This window comes from Coccinella septempunctata, chromosome 5, assembly GCF_907165205.1.
Source record: "Coccinella septempunctata chromosome 5, icCocSept1.1, whole genome shotgun sequence".
NCBI classification, from domain to species: domain Eukaryota; kingdom Metazoa; phylum Arthropoda; class Insecta; order Coleoptera; family Coccinellidae; genus Coccinella; species Coccinella septempunctata.
The window spans coordinates 26,423,373-26,445,151 of record NC_058193.1 but is presented as its reverse complement, the minus strand read 5'-3'; the positions used below and the strand labels follow the sequence as shown (position 1 = coordinate 26,445,151).

The 21,779-nt window shown below is 35.3% G+C and overlaps 1 protein-coding gene across 1 annotated transcript in view; it reads left to right on the top strand.

Annotated features, from left to right (window-relative positions):
• Positions 1-21,779, top strand: part of LOC123313762 — an 81,807-nt gene that overhangs the window by 26,195 nt on the left and 33,833 nt on the right. The window contains exon 4 of the mRNA XM_044898761.1: positions 20,671-20,889. Within this exon, the coding sequence (XP_044754696.1) occupies positions 20,671-20,889 (219 nt within the window). The remainder of the gene's footprint in view (positions 1-20,670; positions 20,890-21,779) is intronic.

Below are 21,779 nucleotides of genomic sequence, written 5' to 3'. Positions count from 1 at the left end.
TCACCATCTGCTGTGACATTGAGGAATGAAAACGTCAATAGCAAAATTTGCTGAGATGGAAGTTTACCTACTGAATTTTTCATGCGTTGTATCTTACTGAAACGGTTCGAGATTGCAAGTGGAAGCTTCAGGTGCAGAAATTCATATTATTTTCAAGGATGACTTTGTAGCGCTGAAACGAAATTAGTTTTTTGTTTACACATATTATGTTCAATCATTGAGCAAAAATGCTGTATTGTTTTTCCCATTAATTGTTTCTATAGAGTGAATGAATGAAGAATGGAAAATAGTTATTGCCTTTCAATTCCGTAGAATTTCATGATAAATCCTGAAAAAGGTTGATATTGGTTTTTAATAGACGTGTTCAGAAACTCAGAAATCTTTTTAATGCTCACTAGAAAGTGGAGACCCCATCTTTTCTATTCATTTTGTAACTAAACCCCAAATAAGTTAAATCACATGAAAAGTTGCCATTAAAGATGATGATGATCCGTTTCAGGATTTTTCCCGAAATTCAATGCACTTGACAGAAAGTTCTACAGAAAACATAGTCGTGTGAAAAAATAACCATTTTCTCTGAAAACTCTGTAAGAAATAACAATTGAATTACCAACTGAAAAATTAAATTAATCAGAGCCTATATCAATAATATGTTTCAATAGAAAGAAATCTCATAACGTATGTTTCGTCAAAGCTACGATCATGTTTCCACCCTCGAAACCTGAAAAATGAGATTCAGCCTGTAATCAGAGCCAACGAAGACATAAAAATCCAATAATGCTTCCACCGACCGACTCCACCATAAATTACACTTACACATCAATTTTTTACAAGATAAAGCTTTCAACCCTGGCAAAAAGATTGATAGTTTCATTTAGGAGAAGTGGAATACTAGGGTATGGATCTTTTAGCTGAGGTTTTTGTGATAGCCATTTTAGAAGTCGTCAGTCAAAGTTTTCCCAGAGCTCTGGATGTTCTCTTGTCGGATACATCTCTGGTCTGACAATGATTGACATCAAGTACCTAGATCTTCCTAAACGCTGGTTATATTTGGAGAGCCGACAATACGATTTACTCGAACGTCTTGGGGACCTAGTGGTTTTTGAGTATTAGATGGTAAAAAGTAAAAAAGGTTTTATGATGTATGCACTTTCGGCAGTGCAGAAAGCGTTTACAAAGATGTAAAAAAAAAATAGTCAGATGTACATACTGGAGCGCACAGAACACTAATATACAAGAAGTGAAAAGTCCTAAGTAATCTGTGGCAACACCAAATGTCATTTATATGCCGCCATATTTGGTTGTGGAAGTATATATTGAATGGCGGGAATTTTGAATTTACAGGCGTACTATACCTATATACATACTTGTCGTTGTTTTCACTTCATTGTAAATTTACAGCTTCTACCATTAATATTGAAAACAGATTTGGAATTCATGATAGAAGCTGTAAATTTAGGTACATTACATAAAAAATAACATCAAGGTAGGAGAAAATTAGAATTTCAGCAATTTATTTATTTTTTGTAAAAGTTCTATAAATGGTATTTTCCAGAGGAGCACATTTATATATCAGTCAGCCAAATGCAAATACATATTGAGGATGAAATATATCAAACAATATGGTATTTGAGAAGAAATAGAATTGTTGATCGTAAAACCTGTTCCCCATATAAAATCTCAGTATAAGCAGAGGAAATGGAAATCAAATAACATCCACATATATGTATGGTACAAAACAACCAAGATAAAAACCTCAGCAAAAATCTGTCCCTATATAAGTTTAGTTATATTGAATTTATTCACATAATGAGCCATTTGAATTATCGGGCCAGCTCTTTCATTGTGATAAATTTTCTTGTTCCCTTGTACATCTCGAAATTGAAATCATATCTGAAACAAAAAAAAGAGAATGAAGATAGAGAAAGCTTAGTAAATAACATAGTAACAAAGTGATTGATGTAGAATTGGAATGATAAGAAATTCAGAGATCAAAAATAGCTCAACCTACCTAATCACGAGTATCAGAATAGATGCAAATAATATTCAACATTCGGTCGTTCGTAAGTTACATCTCCTTGAATCTCCTAAATATTCCGCCTCGTTATGTAGTAGTGAAGTAATTTTTCAGTTAAATAATGAAATGTGAATATTAAAAACATGATTTTTGAAACGTCAACAGGTTGTCAACCAAAAGAATTAGGTTAATTTGGTTTTGACTGTCACTTCAACCGGAAATTCATGTCGGCCATATTTGGTTGTAGATTTGACCATAGAAGAGGGAGTTTCACCCACCTGCTGGAGCGTATCAGATTAAGATACTCTATGCCCTACGTGTCTCTGATAATAAATTCATGTTAATCTGACAGTTTGCGTGGTGGGGCTGGCCGTACGGAAGAGTGTCAGATTTTTAGGGGATATGTTAAACGGAGACAAAGGAAGCCACTTTTCAAGGGACTGACAATTTGGACGTGGCGCAAGGTCACAGCGGTCCTTTGAAAATGTAGAAAAACATCGTTACTTGTACATACTCGAGCGTGTCAGATTTTTATAGAGATGGTTAATCACGGTGCTGCAGACATGTTGACCTTTTAATCTGACACTAATCAGGGGGGGTTTTCTTAATCTGACATTTTGAAGATGATAACAAGGCATTATTCTTAAATATCTCCCTTCCTGTACCTCTTATCGATTCTGTATTCATTATGAAAGTTGTAGATGATAAAATTCTATACAACTTTCGTCTGAGGCAATTTTTCATACTCTCAAGCGTTTTCGAATTAGAGGGTGATGAGTGCGAGGAGCTTAGCCACACATGCGATCGGTCAAGGTCAATGTAGAAACTCAGTCTAATGTATATTCGTCGCCATATATTTCAAAAACGTTCAAGGGTAGAAAAAATTGCCTTGGACAAAATTTGTAAAAAATGTTATGCTCTACAACTTTTATAATGAATGCGAAAACAATTTGAAGCCCAGGAGAGGAGATAACTCAAAAAAAACTGATTTTTGTGATCTTTATGGCCATTTTTTTTTCGGCTTGCTGAAACTGTCAGATTATATTTTTTCAGTTATTCTTGAATCATTAGCTTCAAATTAAGACAAAAGGGCCATCGCGCTCGAGAATGTAAACGTGAGTTTTTTTTTGCAAGTTTGGCGCCCTCCCACACATTTTCGTCACGTTTAAATTGTCAGATTAAGAAAATTATATACTTTTCAACATGTGAATAACCATATATATCTCAATCTGACACGCTCGAGTATGTACAATGATCTTTTTTAACTATTCTGACAGGCTGTCCTATAGACAATTCCCCCTATATACAGGTCTAATTGTTGGTAGAGGTACTCTACAGGGTCCAAGGTATCTCCCCTTACATTAATCTGCCACGCTCGAGTAAATCCAGAGTTTCCCTCTTGGGCTCCCCAACTATTATGAAAGTTGGAATATGACTGGGTTCCTTCTAGTGACAACATTTGATTTTTTCGTACACTTTTACGTACATTACATTAAACTCAATAATTAATGAATAAAATTATTATTTCATGACGTTCATTGAAAAAATAATAATAATCATAGGAAAACTTGTGATAGATAAGAGGAAACTATAAGATTCTTGTGGTGCTTGTTGTCTATCCAACACTCAAGAAGAATTTGAAATCTGACTTTGGAATAACACTCAAAGTATGTAAGCAAAATGCATTTTTGCAGTTATTGGCCTATTAGCTGAAAATGTTCCCAAAAAATTCACATCTTAGGCCATAGGTATCGTACGATGCAAGTAGTCAGTTCTTTACTTAACAATCAGCCATAATTTTATATTTGAAATTCTATAGAAGGTTTATTGATATCAAATAGGTATATCTTATAATAAATAATATAAGCTATATGTCTGAAAGAAAACTACTTTGAAACTTATTCATATTTGAAGAGGAAAGTAAAATCATTTTTCGTTATTCGAAAAAAAAATTCTGCAAGTTCTCGAAGGTGGGGGGGCTGACCCCCTTTCCGGAACCACCCTTAAGAGTTGGATTATCTAACGTATCCCATAACCAGACCCAAATTAATAGAATATATAATTCTGGAATGTTCGAACTACAAAAATGACAAAAGTTTATTGATAACTTGATACATAAAAGAGCCAATGCAACTTAGGTTAAAGATAATATTCCAAAAAAAAAAGGAAACAACAATAATTCAAACAAAAATAACTTCTAAATTTATAAAGAATGTGTTAAGTGAGTCTAGACATAAAAAACGAACTCGTAGAAAATGCATGTCCATTATTAAACGTTCAATCATCGCTGTTTACCAACCCCTAGGACCCATAGTAAATTAGTCAAAGCACTCGAAATGATGACAAATCGAATTGCAGCTCCCCAAAAACCTGTGACATCCTCAGAAAACGGAAATGGAATGATGAATGATTAATCCGGAGCTTTATAGAGGAAAACTTAAAATTGGGCGCCTCCTCCCTTTAATCCATTGCAGATGCGGCATTCAAACGACAATCAATCCTGGTCTCCCGGTGTCTCCCGAATCACAGAAATGGTCCCACAATTTCAAAGGATTGAAAAGAAAGAAAATCCGTTGTACAAGTCGGTCCGAAGGGACTCTGATTAACGAGGTGGATCTGTCAGAGACAAAGCGAAGTTCTTGTATGGAGCTTGTGCAATAGATTTCTCCATTTTTCCCTGGCGAATTTGGGACTTACTTGTTTCTTGAACGGATCGAAATGATATAAATTTATCCAGGCCGAAAATAGGGACGATTTAGAAACTATAGAGCCGAACAGGGACGTGAAGTCTGGGGAATTGGAAGAATGTAGATTCGTTTCTTCATGCGTAAGCAGATTCGGTTCATTTCTCGTGAAAAGCTCTTGGGAGTTTCGAATTTTATTCATTCCCAATTTGTTTGATAGAGAGACTGCTTTGTTTTCGTTTGCGATCTTGAAGTAAAAAGGCATTCCAGATCGTGTTGGGTGTTGGTATGTAATCACCAAATTAAAGAGTGAAAATATGGGAAACAAAGCGACTAAAGTGATGTGAGCGCCATCTGTGTTTCAAATGTGTTTCTAAGACCCTAAAACTTAAGATTTAATTAATTCGAGGGTCATTCGCAGAAACACATTAAAATTTCGTAAGATTTCAAATGGCCATTTTGATCGAAGAAGTTTTGAATGTTTTGATTCTCTTACCGACTTTTGTTTATTTAGCTCGTTCTAGTTGCTGATTATTAAATTTTTTTGTCTAATACCTTGGTGAAAACTTCAAAATATCGTTCGAAAATTATTGCATGGTGAAGAACAGTGGATCAAATAAAATTGATTTTCCGAAATTAAGTTTTTTAATTCACTAAGGAAAATGGAAATGTAAGTATCAAAACTGGTATCATGTGACTCGGTCATTCATTATTTTTATTTTCAGTTGATAAAATTTTCAGGCTTGCAAACACTACTAACTACTACACCATGTGCAGTGAACATTTCACTTCAAGTCAATTGAGAACTAACTGTTCATCCACGTTAATTGTTGTATGCAGGAAGCATGCCTTGCATGAAGGGCCCATTTAGGGGAATTTATGAGTTTAATACGTCCATTCCAAGATTCTCGATTGCTACTCCTTCAATATATTCAGGATTGGTTTTATTGATTGCCTTTTGGGAATCGAGTGACTGTGAAATTGTTGTTTGGAAAGTCAAAGTTTTATGAAGCATGCTGTGAGTGTTTTTTTTCATTCATTATTCAATTTGTATATTGTGTCATAAAGAGACCATATCATAAGTACATCATAAAAAAAGCAGAAAGACTCTATACTGACGGGCATAGAGGTCTTGTATACCTCTGTAATGTTTTCTTTATTGTGGTTCTGAAAATTCTGTGAATAATATTTAAGTAACTAAAATGTGTATGCTATGATGGTATATTGGATGGATGGAATATTAGTTCATATATTTCTGATATAAATTGTACAAATTCAACTATGTTTATTAATTCAAAACAACGTATCGCACAGAAATAACACATTTGACGTATAGCAGATCTCCATATACTTTTGTGTCCTAGTCAAAGCTCTATTCGTTGTTTATAATTTCAAATTTTTTTTTAAATTTTTTATAAATTGCAAATGAAAATGTAGCACATCCGATAGCGTATTTCATTGATATCAATTGATTCCAAACAATGTTAAAATGAAAAGTAATATTCTGATCACAAAATGAAACCATACTTCTGTTTTGTCACTCAGGATGTTTGTTTTCTGTTTCCCACAAAGTCGATATTTAAATTCAATACAAGGAATAGAATTCGAATTTCGCTCCCCTCAATTGTAAAACAGAAAACTCCCATTTAATAGATTTTCTTTATTGACACTACGTTTTCAGCGCCATCTCATTGTCAAATGTGTTTTCAATGTTCAAAATGTAGTTGGTTTTTAGTACTAGAGATATGAGGGCGTTTCGTATCTTTCTAGTGTATAATCTTCGGTTATCACATTAGTAATGATTAGGTGCCTGAACATCAATACTTTATAGTATCATGAATTTCCTAGATTATTCGACAGGTTGGGGAATTTGATTTGGCAGGCCATATCTTGCAAATATTCGCACTCATTTGTATGTTAATTCATCACATACCACGCAGAATATCTTTTCGATCGGAATATTATTTTGAATTAAATATTCAGATAAACACGAACTGATCATTTTGAGTTATCCTCAAGACTCAGATATATGGCTTCGGTAACACTTTTATAGAAATTTTCGAGTTATACAAAAGTAAATTTGTTCATTCATATTATGTAATGAAGTGAAATTTCAATAAAGAACTCAAACGAGTGAAATTCTCAAAATGTGTATTGATTTTTGTGATTCAACTTCTTAGACTTGCAAATAAAATGAAAATAATTTCGCTGAATATTCATATCGAGTATAATTTCACTGCAATTGGAATGGAATCTCCCCTTTAAATTCATCAGTTAATTCAGCAATATAACTTTAATCCACCGGTATTAATTATTTTTCAACTTCATCTCCAAGGAATTTGTTTCCGAAATCGCATTTCGAGATGCTGAATTATTCAGGATTTTATCTTGAATTATTCATAGGCAACACTGTTTTCATTATTCCAGTTATCTGTGAGGGAAATCGAACTCATGTCAGGCGGTAACATGGAAATTAAGTTCGGAAAATTCATTTGAGACGTAGAGTCTACTTCGATTTCCAATTTCACTGGTAGCGCCCTCGGTTATATCTCTAACTCGCAGTGCTCTGTTGGTATAGATTCAGTTGGTAACGTCTGGGGATTTTTTCCAGCCGTGGAGATGAGCAATTTTATTATTTGTTTTATTGATGTGGTGAAAAATTATATACACACGTTCAGTTACTCCTAATTTTCTCTTGTTCGGCAGTAGAATCAGTCTCTATATGAGGCCTTGATAAAAAGATACAGCCATTTTAAGTTTTCATAACGAGCTGTGCCACCCCTGGAAAAACAAAATTACCTTCAGGATAACTAGCTAAATCTGTGACTGTGACACAATAGTGTGTATCTTTTAAACAGCCAAAGAACCCAATTTTTCAAATTTCACACATACTTTTAAATGTTTTAACATCAAATTCCTCGAAATTAGCGCATTATACGAGAAAATATGAAGAATACTTTTACTTTACAAAACGTCCAAATACTCACAAGATACCGTCCAACTTAGTTCCAAGAGTTGGGTTCTTTGAATTTTTGGTACTCGGTAAGTAAAGGTTATAATTAGAAAACTGGAAGACGTGGGTGATATCTTGTGCTCGAAAAAGATTAATCAATTAAATGAAAAACTATAATAATTTCATTAGATGAAACCGTTTGTGAAAACTAAAAATAACATTTTTTATGGTTTTTCAACACCCTGTATCTTTTAAACCGATTCGATTCAGAAAAAATGATGTAGGAAGAAAGTGTTCCTTTTGAACTCAGGAATGTACTGTTTAAATATTTGTACCAGTCAAAGACTCACCCTGTATAGCTTTCTGAATGGAATACCACCATATTCTTCTTTCATATTGTATAATTTTATGGTTATCAAAAAAATTTCCCTAAATAAAAATAAAATTAATGATAAATGTAGGAAAATAAATATTAAAGTGGTATTCCATTCTCAGTGAGCTTTCCAACGAGCCCAAACACGGTATATGTTTCTATTTTAGAAACTTGGAATGGAAAAAAATCGTATGCAATAAAGTGTTTCTTTGTCCAATAGAACGTCTTCATCTGGATATCATGAACAAATGATTGTGAGCAATCTGCCCATAGTGATAAAGTAACCCAATTCCACGGCATATCAAACTTTTATTCAATTTCAATTGATTTTTTCTTGCTACTACAATGAAATTACAAATATTTAAACACAACGAATTCAGAATGCTTGCATTTGTCATTGGAATAGATAAAACATAATTCATAAAATGTAAGTTCAACAAAGAAGCGGATCATAATTAAGAAAGTATTTATGAAGTTAATAATAGATATTGCTCCTTTGGCTTGAGTTCGAAACGCGCTCAGGTCAGAAAGCTGTTCAAATAATCTGAAATTAAATGAAAAATGAAAGGCGGTAGTTCTAACAACAGACTTCGAGAACGAGAATAATAAAAGATTCTCAAGTTATCGATTTTTCATCAAGCGTAATTTTCTTCCCAAGAATACACCAGCCTCTCATGGAACTTTTTGGATTATAAATAACACTGGAGTCATGTCGAATTAACTTTGCAGAATCAATTCATTACGACATAATTCATCATTCCTCCAATTTCATTCGAAACATCTCTTCAACTCTTATTTTACCAACACAATCATTTGGCTTTGCGATCGGAAACACACATCGCACAGTTACATCAGTGTTATATTTCACCCTTTAATGGGATTAATTCTGAAAGTTGGAACCGCAGATGAGGGAATATTACGGAGCTAAAAACCTGGGGAATAATCCAGGCCAGGTTTCGGTTGGGTCCTACTTTACCGGATGTGTAGGTTCGGATTATCGTTGAAACTTTTAGGTAGGAGGTTTTGGTTGTCGCTTTGATGAACAGTTCAATTCGAACTTCAGTAATAAAGTTCCAGGTTGTTGGCAGTTCTGTGAGTTCACCCTCTGTCTGGGTGTTTTCCATTGTATTAAGTATCATTTATCGATGTAATTTAATTAGTCATAATGAAATGTTATAATCAGGCCTGGCCTCAAGGTTTACCTGATTAACCGACCACAAAATCATGCGAATTGGACCAAAAAAAAATATTTCGATGTTTTCCGAAAATCAAATTCAAAAAGTACAATTTGAATCTAGATTATAACTTTTTACAATATGTCATCAACACTGTTTCATTGTAGTGAAACATGTGAAGTATACTTCATTCACATTTATTTTAGCAGTCGGTTGGCCAGGAAATAATTTTCTTAAGTTTTTGTAACTAGAACGGAGTAAGGTTGTCACTCATGAAATGTCGTTAATGTCATAACGCCGTTGCCACAACTAATATCAATTTTTATTACGAAAATGCCGAAAGTGATTGAAAAAAGAGACAGGGTTTCGCCGGTTTCAGGAAGTGCTATTTAGAATTCAGGTTAGCTCATTCAAATAGCCTAATACCTAATATTCTAAAATCCACAATACGTCAGACGATAGCGAACATATTCAATGTAAGAGAATTTATATAATGTTTTATCTGAATCTAAACGACTTATATTTCAGCTGAATATTTCCACAATCAGAAAGAATGTGAACGAAGAGGATGACCCTTTTGCTGGGAGACCCAAAAAAGTGGTGGCATTTGAGAATTTTAAATTTGAGTGAACCAATGCGAAAGTTTACTACAGGATTTTCGATGAATGTCATCGTAGAATGCAAATTGTTTTTTCTATTTTTCATTCGACTTGTCCTATACATTGTAAATGTCTTAAGGTACCAATAAATACCTAATTATTATTATTATATCAATGTATTAAGATGAACAGCCACAAATACGCGCCAGTTGTCCTGTTAGTTGTTTATTCATGTGAAATTTTTGTTCAAAGGTGAAGTTCATCTTGACTTGAAACTTCCTTTAATTCCTTTTACTTATATTGATGCAAGATGATTTTTGTTGAAGAATTTAATATTCTTTGGGAGATACCCATTCCCAACCACTGCATCATATATGCATTTCATCTTCGGGTTAATATTTTTGAAATCTACAACTGATGTAACGTATTCAAACTTTAGCCAAAGAAGATAACGAACATTAACTATCTTCAAGCTAGTGCATATTATGATATTATACTGATCTCTTGTATTTTCCATGCAAATAACTGGATTTGATATGCCTTCAATCAGTTTGTATAAACTTCAATTATGTCCGTTGGCAGAGAGTTGGATTATTCTCAAGCTAAGAGACCGTTAAGTGGTCAGTTCAAAAAGAGAAAATGAATATCTTACGCCAGAAACCCGTAATTTATATGGCGTTTTCATTATAATTCCATTCAATCAGTTCGTCATCTCGGAAAGTCAGAAATTTTTTTATTCGTAAAACGTAGAAAAAAAAAATTTCATTGAAGAACTAATATTCATCTATGTCATTGACTTTCCGAGATGAAATTATCTCTTTTATGAATCTCCACATGAAAAAATTTCTCGAAAAGTCTGGCCATTGGCTACAATTGGTATCCTCGACTAAAGTGTAAACTTATACGGCCAGTCCCGTGGTATAAACTCCTCTTAATTCATAGAGATTTTTAGCTCCGTCAATTTAATGTTGATGAATGGATTTTTTCAGACACCCCTGAAGAAAAAACTCATTTGGAGGTAGATCTAGCGATCTAGATCACCAGATCTAGAGACTAAATAATTCGGTATAGACATTTCAATTCTGTTGTCAGGGAAAAATCTTTTTCTACAAGCGTGCGCGTTCAACCTTTTTCCCGCACGCATTTCAAGTTGCAAAGAGTCACTTTTCCAAAACGTGCGGGAAAAACGCCTGCTATTTCTTTCCCGCACGCATTTGCGTGCGGGAATGGATTAGCAGGGGTTTTTCCCGCACGCGAATCTTATAGAATAAATTAAATTCTATCATGTCCCTATGCACCAAACGTCAACGATGAGTAACCCATGGTAACGACATGCAGAATTACGTCTGTCATTTTATATGAATTAATCAAATGAGAAATGATCTGTATCGTGCAATTGATATATTTATATATTTCAAGCGCTTGTAGAAAAAATATTGTTCCTAACTCTTGCGGAAAGTGTCTTGCCCGCACTCAACTGCTTACCCGAACTCTGCTTCGCATCGTTCGGGCAACGGCAGTTTCGTGCGGGCAAGTATTACTTTCCGCACTTGATAGGAAAATAACTATTATACGAAGGCCTGACATGTTGCTTTTCCCATATAGCTAAAAAATTGCCCCCGCTTCAATGGAAAGGACCAGCTGGACACCGACAGACAAATACGGTTGTATGTAGAATCCTTTGGACCTCAACCGCACTGCAGACCTCATCCGCCCATTCAAGCTCCAGCAACCCCACATCTATTTATCCAATCAATGAAAACCAATGACCCATTTTGTGAACACGGTCTAGTTACAATCAGACGTCTGTGGAAACCACTCAATTCGGCGTTTCCCTCAATACAAGGAGTGCCTCGAGACTATTTCTTGGCTTATAACGATTTTGCTATTTCCGTCAGGGTTTTAACATGCTTTATCCATGAACGTCTTGTGGGACTGAGTGCATTCGTTAAAAGTTGGGGTTGGTTGAAGTCCTTCGTTTAATATACTCAATGCCATTAGTAGGGTTACTCTTAGAAGGAGTAAGCTTTTCAATTCGATTTAGGATTTAGGGAGATGAGTTTTTGATTTTTTTTACGGGTTCTAAAAAACGGTTCACAAAACTATACATAATAAGAAGCACTAAGTATACTACATTCACTTTTATTTTAGCACTCGGTTGGCCATGGAAATTCGAAACATTTCATTCTGTATAGTACGAAAATGTGGGGTTATGAAGCTTGTCAAAACATTTTTGGGTTTTAAATCAACTCTATTTTGCCCGTTCTACGTAAAAGTTTCTGTTATTACGTATTTTATCACAATGTCGAATCTCTTCGGAAAATATGTGACGAACATAATTGAAGTTTATACAACCTAATTGAAGGCATACCAAATCCATTTATTTGCATGGAAAATACAAGAGATCAATATAATATTATAATATATGCACTAGCTTGAGGAGAGTTAATGTTCGTTATCTTCTTTGGCTGAAGTTTGAATACGTTACATCTGTTGTAGATTTCAAAAATATTAACCTGAAGATGAAATGCCTATGATGCATTGGTTGGGAATGGTTATCTCCCGAAGGCATTAACAGATAATTACAAGAATGTTAAGTTCTTCAACAAAATCATCTTTTCATCAATATAACTAAAAGGAATTAAAGGAAGTTACAAGTCAAGATGAACTTCAACTTTGAATAAAAATTTCACATGAATAAACAATTAACAGGAGAACTGGCGCGTATTTGTGGCTGTTCATCTTAATGCATTGATATAATAATAATAATAATGTATTTATTGGTACCTAAACACATTTACAATGTATAGGACATGTCGAATGAAAAAGAGAAAAATCAATTTTCGGGAACTTATTCTACGATGACATTCATCGGAAATCCTGTATTAAGCCGGCCACAGACACAGAGAGAAGACGGCGTGCAACATACAACATGCAAAGAATGACAACCATCAACTTTCGCACTTATTGCCCACACACATGAGAGAAAAGAACGCGGAATAATGCGAGAATTCGTCAGTTCGAAAATGTCATCAGTGGAAGATGAGAAATATTTTCTGATGGCAGTGGCGTACGCTTGTTTGGTGAAAAAGAAGCAATTTAAGTCGCTTCGAGAGAGGAAACTTCATCCTCTCTCGCGCCTGATCGTTTGGATTCCAATACTTTTTTGAATTCTCGTCAGAAACCACCACGAAGGGTGTTAATTTTTGATTTTACCGATTCAACTGTTGAGCATTTTTCAACATCCTTCAACTTATCGAGTAAGACATTATATGGGTAATTCTTCTTCGATCGATCCTTATATTCTTTCGATTTTGTTTTCCACAGAGATGGGAAGGACCTATAAATTTCTATGAACTCCGTAAGGAATTCGCGGGAGAGATTTCTCGGGTCCGACATCGTCCTTGGTGCATTTAGAGCCGAAACAGTACTGAAGACTGAAGCTGCTCGATTCGATTTGCTGTATGTACATTGCCTACTGCACTGGTGTAGAAGTCCGTTCGTGCATAAAATCGGCCACACACGGACGTTCACGCTACGCGCATGATGCAATTTTTCAGGATGGTTCGGAAGAGATGAATGACGGAGAACATGCAACATTCATGCCCACACACGATCGTTGATGGTTGTCATTCTTTGCATGTTGCATGTTGCACGCCGTCTTCTCTCTGTGTCTGTGGCCGGCTTTAAACTTTTCGCATTAATTCACTCAAACATAAAATTCTCAAATGCCACCACTTTTTTGGGTCTCCCAATAGAAGGAAATTCTTTGTCTTCCTCTTCATTCACAATCTTTCTGATTGTGAAAATATTCAGCTGAAATATAAGTCATTTAGATTCAGATGAAACATTATATAAATTCTCTTACATTGAATATATTCGCTACCGTCTGACGTATTATGGATTTTAGAATATCAGGATATAACTATTTGAATGAGCGGACCTGAATTCTAAATAGAACTTCCTGAAACCCTGTTTCTTTTTTCAAAATTATTTCATGGCCAACCGACTGCTAAAATAAATGTGAATGGAGTATAGATGTTACTCACACAATTTTTTTGGATCTCATAACTTTATCATTAGGGGTTGAAAATAACAACCCCTTATGGTTTTCGTTCAAACATTGTTTCCGTAGGATACATTATCGAAAAATAAAATTCCCTTATGGTTTTCCATTCAATTCGGGAAAAAAAAAGTCTCTTGGAAAATTTCGATACACACATTCGGCAACATCTGACGGATGTACGGAACACTAAGATAAATTTCAAGTCAAAGAGACAAGAAGAACATCCATACTGACCATCTAATTGTTCCAAAGGATCGTTTGACATTTCATGCTAATCCCTCTCTTTGCCACGCCAAACCTAATCCTTCAATTAATTGCTCCATAATGTGTCAGAGTGCTTTGACGGAGATCAAACAGAAAGATGAGAGGATGTATGCACAGTTTTCGTACAATTGTTAATTAAAAACTGAATTCGGAAATGGAAATGAACGAGAGCCCAAAACGCGGCCGAGAGCAATTTTCACGCAAAAATGAATAATCCTCTCTGCGTACTTTCGGTGTGATCAATTCTAACTGGCTGGACCTCGCTTTCGAGGTGTTTTGGCACATTTAATTGTATGGTATTCTAGCTGATAATTATGATAGGTAGGAGAGTTGAGTTTTATTCTGAAGTAGCTGACCCGGCAAACCTAGTTTTGCCATTTAAATTATTTCTAGGGTAGATAATAATAACTAACTCATCGTGATTGTGTAACAATGTGGCATATGAGTAAAGGAGGCCAATTCTCATACATGCAACAAAATTTTCGTTTCAACACTTTCAACGTTGATTTTTCGTGAAGGTAATCCTATAAAGTAGTAGGCATCTTTATGATGAATGAAAGTGATCCATAAAAAAGCTCTAAAGCATCTAATTATCCATCGTAAATTTCACACCACCTCATACAAGAGGATAGCAAAGTTGAACCAATCAATAAGACCAAATCAGGGTTTTGAAAATTTCTTTTCTCTAGTAAGGAAACGGGTTGATCCAAAAATACGCAGAATATTATACTAGGTATAATTCGAAACAGAATTTAGTGCCCGACAATTTCAGCATGAGGCGATTGATCAATATTCGTTTATCCTTGGGAAAGCACCGAAAAACCACATATAAACACAGCAGCATAACTTGAGTTCACCCATTTCAAGGGAGAAACGGATAGTCGTACTGGGGTCACCAATGAAGGCATCGAAACAAATAAAAGTTTCATAGGAATTGGATCCTAATTGGTAGTGTCAAATTAGCCACTTGGGTAAATCGGGCTGTTGTGTTGGGAACAAAAATGTTTTTGAAATTGAAAAACAAAAATAGCTTGGAAGCCGACGATACTAAATCGGGATTTACTCGAGCGTCGTGGAAACCTAGTGGATTTTGAAGCTAAGATGGTAGAAAGAAAAAGAGGTTCTATGATGTATGCACTTTCAATGGTGGGGAAAGCGTCTGCTTATTTTCAAAGATGTTAAAAAAAATCGTCAAGTGTACATACTCGAATGTATGTCAGATTAAGATACTGTATATGCTCTACGTGTCCCTGATAATAAATTCATGGTAATCTGACAGTTTGTGTGGTGGGGCTGGCCGTACAGATAAATTGAAAATGGTAAAAATTTTTACAGCGTGTCAGATTTGTAGAGGATATGTTGACTGGACCCAGAGGAAGCTACTTTTCAAGAGACTGACAATTCGGACGTAACGCAAGGTCACAGCTGTCATTTGAAAATGCAAAAAATAATCGTTACGTACATATTCGAGCGTGTCAGATTTTTATAGAGATGGTAAATCTCGGTATTGCAGACGTGTTGACCCATTAATCTGATACTTATCCAGGAGGGTTTCCTTAATCTGACAGTTTGAAGATGATAACAAGGCATTATTTTTAAATATCTCCCTTCCTGTACCTCTAATCGTCGCTGTATGCATCATGACAGTTGTAGATAATAAAATTTTATACAACTTTTGTCTGAGGTAATTTTGCATATTCTTAACCGTTTTCGAGTTAGAGGGCGATAAGAGCGAAGAGCTTAGCCCACATGCGAAAGGCCAAGGTCAATGTAGAAACCCAGTCTAATGTACAGGGTGGGCAAAATTGGTGATACCTGAACTACAACTTTTTAACCCAATGAGATAGAGAAAAATGAATGTACTATTCATGTCGACTCTTTTCGAGAAACTAATAATGCCATCAACTGCATTATTCTATCTTCTTTTGTTTTTGAGTTATAGGCTAAAATTTAAATTTGGGCGATTTCAACTTTGGTCATTTTCTCCGTTTCTGTTTGTGCTAGGATGTTGAAATGAAGACACGATGCAGACACTTTTTTGATAGCAATCCAGTGGCGTACTATATTTCTTTTCTACAGGTTTATTTGCTGAGCTATAACATAAAGTTGTGTTTTTTCTTATGAAAACAGTAGTTTAAAATGACTTGGAGAAAATCATAGTACGCCACTGGATTGCTATCAAAAAAGTGTCTCTATAAAATGTTTTCATTTCAACATCCTAGCTAAAACAGAAACGGACATAATGACCAAAGTTGAAATTTAAATTTTGACCTATAACTCGAAAACAGAAGAAGATAGAGTAATTCAGTTGATGGCATTATTAGTTTCTCGAAAAAAGACGACCGTAATGTGCCATGCATTTTTCTCTATCTCGTTGGGTTGAAAAAGTTGTAATTCAGGTATCACCAATTTTGCCCACCCTGTACATTCAACGCCATATATCTCAAAAACGTTCAAACGTAGAAAACATTGTTGCGGACAAAATTTGTAGAAAATGTTATGCTCTACAACTTTCATAATGAATGCGAAAACAATTTGAAGCCCAGGAGAGAAGATAATTCAAAAAAACTGATCTTTGTGACCTTTATGGACAATTTTTATTATTTTGGCTTGATGGAACTGTCCGATTATATTTTTTTCGTTATTTTTAAATCATTAGATTCAAAATAAAAAAAAGTCTAGAGAATGTACACAGGACGTTTTTTTTTTGCAAGTTTGGCGCTCTCTCACTCATTTTCGTCACGCTTAAATTGTCAGATTGAGGGAATATATACTTTTCAACATGTGATTAACTACATATATCTTAATCTGACACGCTCGAGTTTGTACATTGATCGTTTTTTTTTTACTATGCTGACAGGCTCTCCCAGACAATTCCCCCTATATGCAGATCTAATTTTTGGTTATTATTAATCTGACACGGTCGAGTAAATCCCGAATTTTCCTCTTGGGCTCCCCAAACATAATATGTACTTGAGGAAATGATATAATTATTAGATTTATTATATTTTGAATAGCAAAAGTTAAAATTTTGACACAAAAAAAATTAATAAGAATTTAATTGCTTGATTTTGTGGCAGTTTACTTCTTCTGCAAGAAATGCTTAATAAAATGAATATAAAAGAGATTTTTTTCATAATTCAGTCAATTCAAAAAGGCATCAAGCAGCAGATTGTTGTTGTCCCTAGGTCCTACTTGGGCCCTGCTTATTGGTCAATTTTTTGTCCTAATATGACTGGACCTTCAGTTCATTATCCAATCGGGACTTCTATCAGAGATAAATAAATCAGACAATTGAAATCAACCTTCGTGAAATGAAAAGGGATTCAGTCAACTCGGATTTCATCATTCGACTCCGCTCTGTCCTCCCCATCAACAAAAGCTATTTGATAGTACTCTTCTTCCGATCCTCTCGAGATAAACACTACTTCAAATCCAATTTTCCTCTCGACGGAATGGCGACGAAATATCCCCGAAAAAGTACTACATTTCCTGCGGATCAGCAAGGGCAGCATAATGGATTCAGTCTTCCCCTGCTCGGCAAATTATTCGGTCGCCTGCTGGCCGAATCGTCGGGCAGGAGGTAATTTCTCATAAAATTTCCCGTCCTGTTGGGACTCCTTGAATGATGAATATTCACTCTTCCCTTCCCGTCGATTGCACAGTGACTTGCTGAATTTATTAGACTTCGCTGTATTCGCTAATTGGCGAAGTTTCCCGTGGTTCTATTGATAACGGGCCGAATCAGACGAAATTAATTTTAGGACCGACACACTAATATTCTATCGAAAAAAATCTATTCAGCTGAGGTGGCACTCCCCAACTGAGTCAATATACCAAGGAGCCAGTTAGGCAAGATTGCCCAAAAGGTGAAATTTGCACGGTTCTATTGAAATTAATCAACCTATAATATTCATCAGTTCCCAATGCTATATGATGTGATAATTCTGTGATTGATGAATTCGTGAATTCAAGTACTATGGACTATAATAATTAATTATAATAATTTTATTCAATCCCCTCCGACATTTACCTATGTATGGGCACGTCAATAGAAAGAAAGCAAACAAAACAATGCAATACAAGTAATTATCAGAAAGACAATACGAATAATTAGGTATCTCACCAATAGAGAACAAATCTTTCTCTTGAACATGAGAATCAGCATCACAGAGATACTCATCAACAGTGTGAAATGCCTTTCTTACTAACATTTGTCTCAGTATACTCCTGACGTAGTAAATGCAAGCTTTCAATTGCTTGTGGTAAATGGTTGTACAACCTTATGCTCTGAAAGTGGGGAGAATGCACATATTTGGATGTTCCGTGAACTGGAAAAGACAAAGTTGTTGTATTCCTAGTATTATGATTGTGACAGTCAGAAATATGTGATGCAGTCTTAGTTTTTTTCTAAAACATACGGAGATATATTGAAAAATTCTTAGCCTACCATAGAACCAAACAAAATTTCAATGTCAAAATATTTTATTACTCAACATATTCTCCTCTTAATTGGATACATTTATTACAGCGAACCTGCAACGTCTCTAGACCTTTCAAAAAAATGTTTCTTCTTGCTCTGCAAACCAGACCTCTACAGCTTTTATTACCTCCTTGTTGGAAGGGGTGTTCTAGTAATTAAAATCCTAAATCACGATTTTCTGCATGGCAACATGAGATTTGTGTGCAGGGTTGTTGCCCTGCAAAAACAAAACACCTTGGATAGCTTTCCGCGTCTTTTCTCTTTAATTTTTTCCCGTAGAGTGGTCAGTAATGTCGAATAGTAAGCTCCTGTTATTGTTCTACCCTTATCCAAAAAATTAATCATGATTACTCCATGGCAATCCCAAAATACTGAAGCGAAAACTTTTCCTGCAGATTTTTGGACACGAAACTTCTTAGGTCTTGGAGAACCAGAGTGTCGCCATTCCATCGATTGTTGCTTTGTTTCTGGATCTTAGAAATGTATCCAAGTCTCATACATAGTAACAATTGGTTTAAGAAGTCTACATCGTTTTCAAATCGAGCACAGATCGAACGCGATGCTTCTATCCTTGCACGCTTTTGGTCAACACTCAAACATTTGGGGGTCCATTTTTCTCATGTCCAAATTGACGTGAACTATATGATGAAGGCGTTCGTATGAAATATTTATTGCTTCAGATATCAGTTTAAGCCCAATTCGACGGTCTGATAAAATCATGTCAGAAACTGCATCGATATTTTCGGGGACTGACGCAGAAACTGGCCTTCCCGATCGGTCATCATCTTCAATGGAAAATTTACCTCTTTTGAAGCTTGCAGTCCAATTTTTCACGGTCGCATACGGAGCACATTGATCACCAAGGGTATCAAACATATCTTCGTAAAGCTTAGCTCTTAACCCTTATAAATACAGGTACTTGATGATGGCTCGATACTCAAATTTTTCGATTTTCACAATTTCGGTGGACATCTTTTTTCTTTTAATTTATTGCGTAACTCTGGTTCACTTTTTTGACCTTAAACTTCACACTGACACTTCTAATGAGTTATTGTTCGTTGCTATGGTAACGCAATATTTTTTTTATGCATGGAACTGGTCTAGGCTAACTAGATATCAATACATCCTCGTATATCAAACATCTATAGATGTACAGCGAAGTTCCAGTCATTATCTTTTTTTACTAAAATAGCTTCTACGTGAAGTACGAGCGTTCAACCCAAAAATAAGGCGTACGATTCTCTTTCGTGCTGTTAATATTCTTCCCACGGACACCGAATTAAACCGAAGTAAAATATTGTCATTCAAATGAGAAGCACACCATAATACACATTAATTAGTGACTCAATAGGAAGAGATCGTTTCAGCCTGCTCAAAGCATAATAAGCTTTAGCTTATGCAAAAAGAATGTACACAGATTCACATTATCAATCGAAGTCTTGTAGGTATTACCAAAGAGGTACCCTATGCCAGTTCTGTATGGATTCACCAAGGAAGGTGCTCTACAACGCATCACGGGATTTTCATGTCATTTGGTGGTAAAATAGAAAAAATATGTCATGTTTTCATATCTTCCAAATGAATATATGTTTATAACAAAAAAACACTTTAAAAGAGAAAGCCATCGAATAAAACACCGAGGAAATCCCATCAAGGAAATTGAGATCGGGGAGATTTTTCGGAATGCTCATCAAATTCATCAATCGCTACAATATCTCAATTATATCCTCCACACATCATCAATAGCTTCAATAACAATACATAGAAATGCTGAATTTCTTTCAAACCAAAAAGGATTCGCAGTTAGGGAGAAAGTGGTATAATTCGAATCGGATTTTTCAATTATCCTTCCGCAAACAACGGCTCGCAATTTCATCGTTGTGTTTGCCGAAATTGATAAATAGAGATAATGAACTTTTTCATCGAAAAAAAGAACCCATAAACACCCATAAAAGTTCTGCCGCCAATTTCCATTAGCGTCATACAAACTGTCTGAATGCGGAAGGAAAACAATCGCCAACCGTTCCCGAAATAAATGAGAATCTTTTTGTTTCAGGCTCCCCGACCGACTCGGCTTCTCTGATGGCAACAATTGTCCTCCTCAACATATTTTTCATCCTAGCGGACGTCTCCTCTCCTCTTGCCACCACGTCCAATTCAAAGTGCAAAAAATCGGAATTCACGTGTAACAATGGAAAATGCGTTCCTTCAAACTCGTTCTGCAACAACGTCAATGATTGCGGTGACTCGAGCGATGAGCCGAGGTATTGCACGAGTAAGTATCTTCGGTTTGTTGAGGCTTTCAATATGTAGTAGCTATACATACCTACATACAGAGAGCATACACTAATTCCTCCCTGGTACGAAATTTCTCGACCAATCAGGAAACAGCACTGTATACCACTAATTTCCTCCCCACGTCGACGATTAGGTCGTCGACGTGTAGGAAATCCAAAGGGCACCATAAACAACATAACCTGTATTCCGATAGTGACAGAGTGACAACGACATGATCAAAACAAAAATGTTTTGATTGTAGCAGGTGGAATGTGCTATTCTTTCTCATATTTGCGTGTTATTTTAAGGCCTAAATTTAATTACTTTTGTGGAGAGCAAAGATGTTTGCGTGTTGTTTGTTCGTGTGCATATATTTTGTTCTAAATTTTCGAAGACTCGCGGATTATCAAATGAATTTAAAGTTAGAATATATAGATTTGTCATCAATTTTGTAATAAAAAACAAGCAGAAATATTGTAGTAATTCATTTGGGCATTACGATTACGAGTTCAACTTTTCGCAAATTACATACAGTTCGAGTACAATTCAAAAACTCTGAAGTGAAAATTAAGAAATTTTAATTACAGCAATTCGATAGCGAGTTACGAATAAGCATGATCCATTATTTGTGAAGCAGTGAAAATAATGCCACAAATAATATTGTCTTTTTTTGTATATTTCATTTGATCATCTCTAAAAAATTATGATTCGTACATACCGACAGTAAGTCACTTTGTATTATAATTGGAAAGGCTCAAAAAATCTGAAATTAATTTCCTACTGAGGAGTAAAAGAAAAAATGTCTCGCTATTGATAAATGTGCTTCATTATTGTTATGTTAGTATTTAGCTAAGATTTGATCATCTCTCTCTGATTAGTACAGAACAT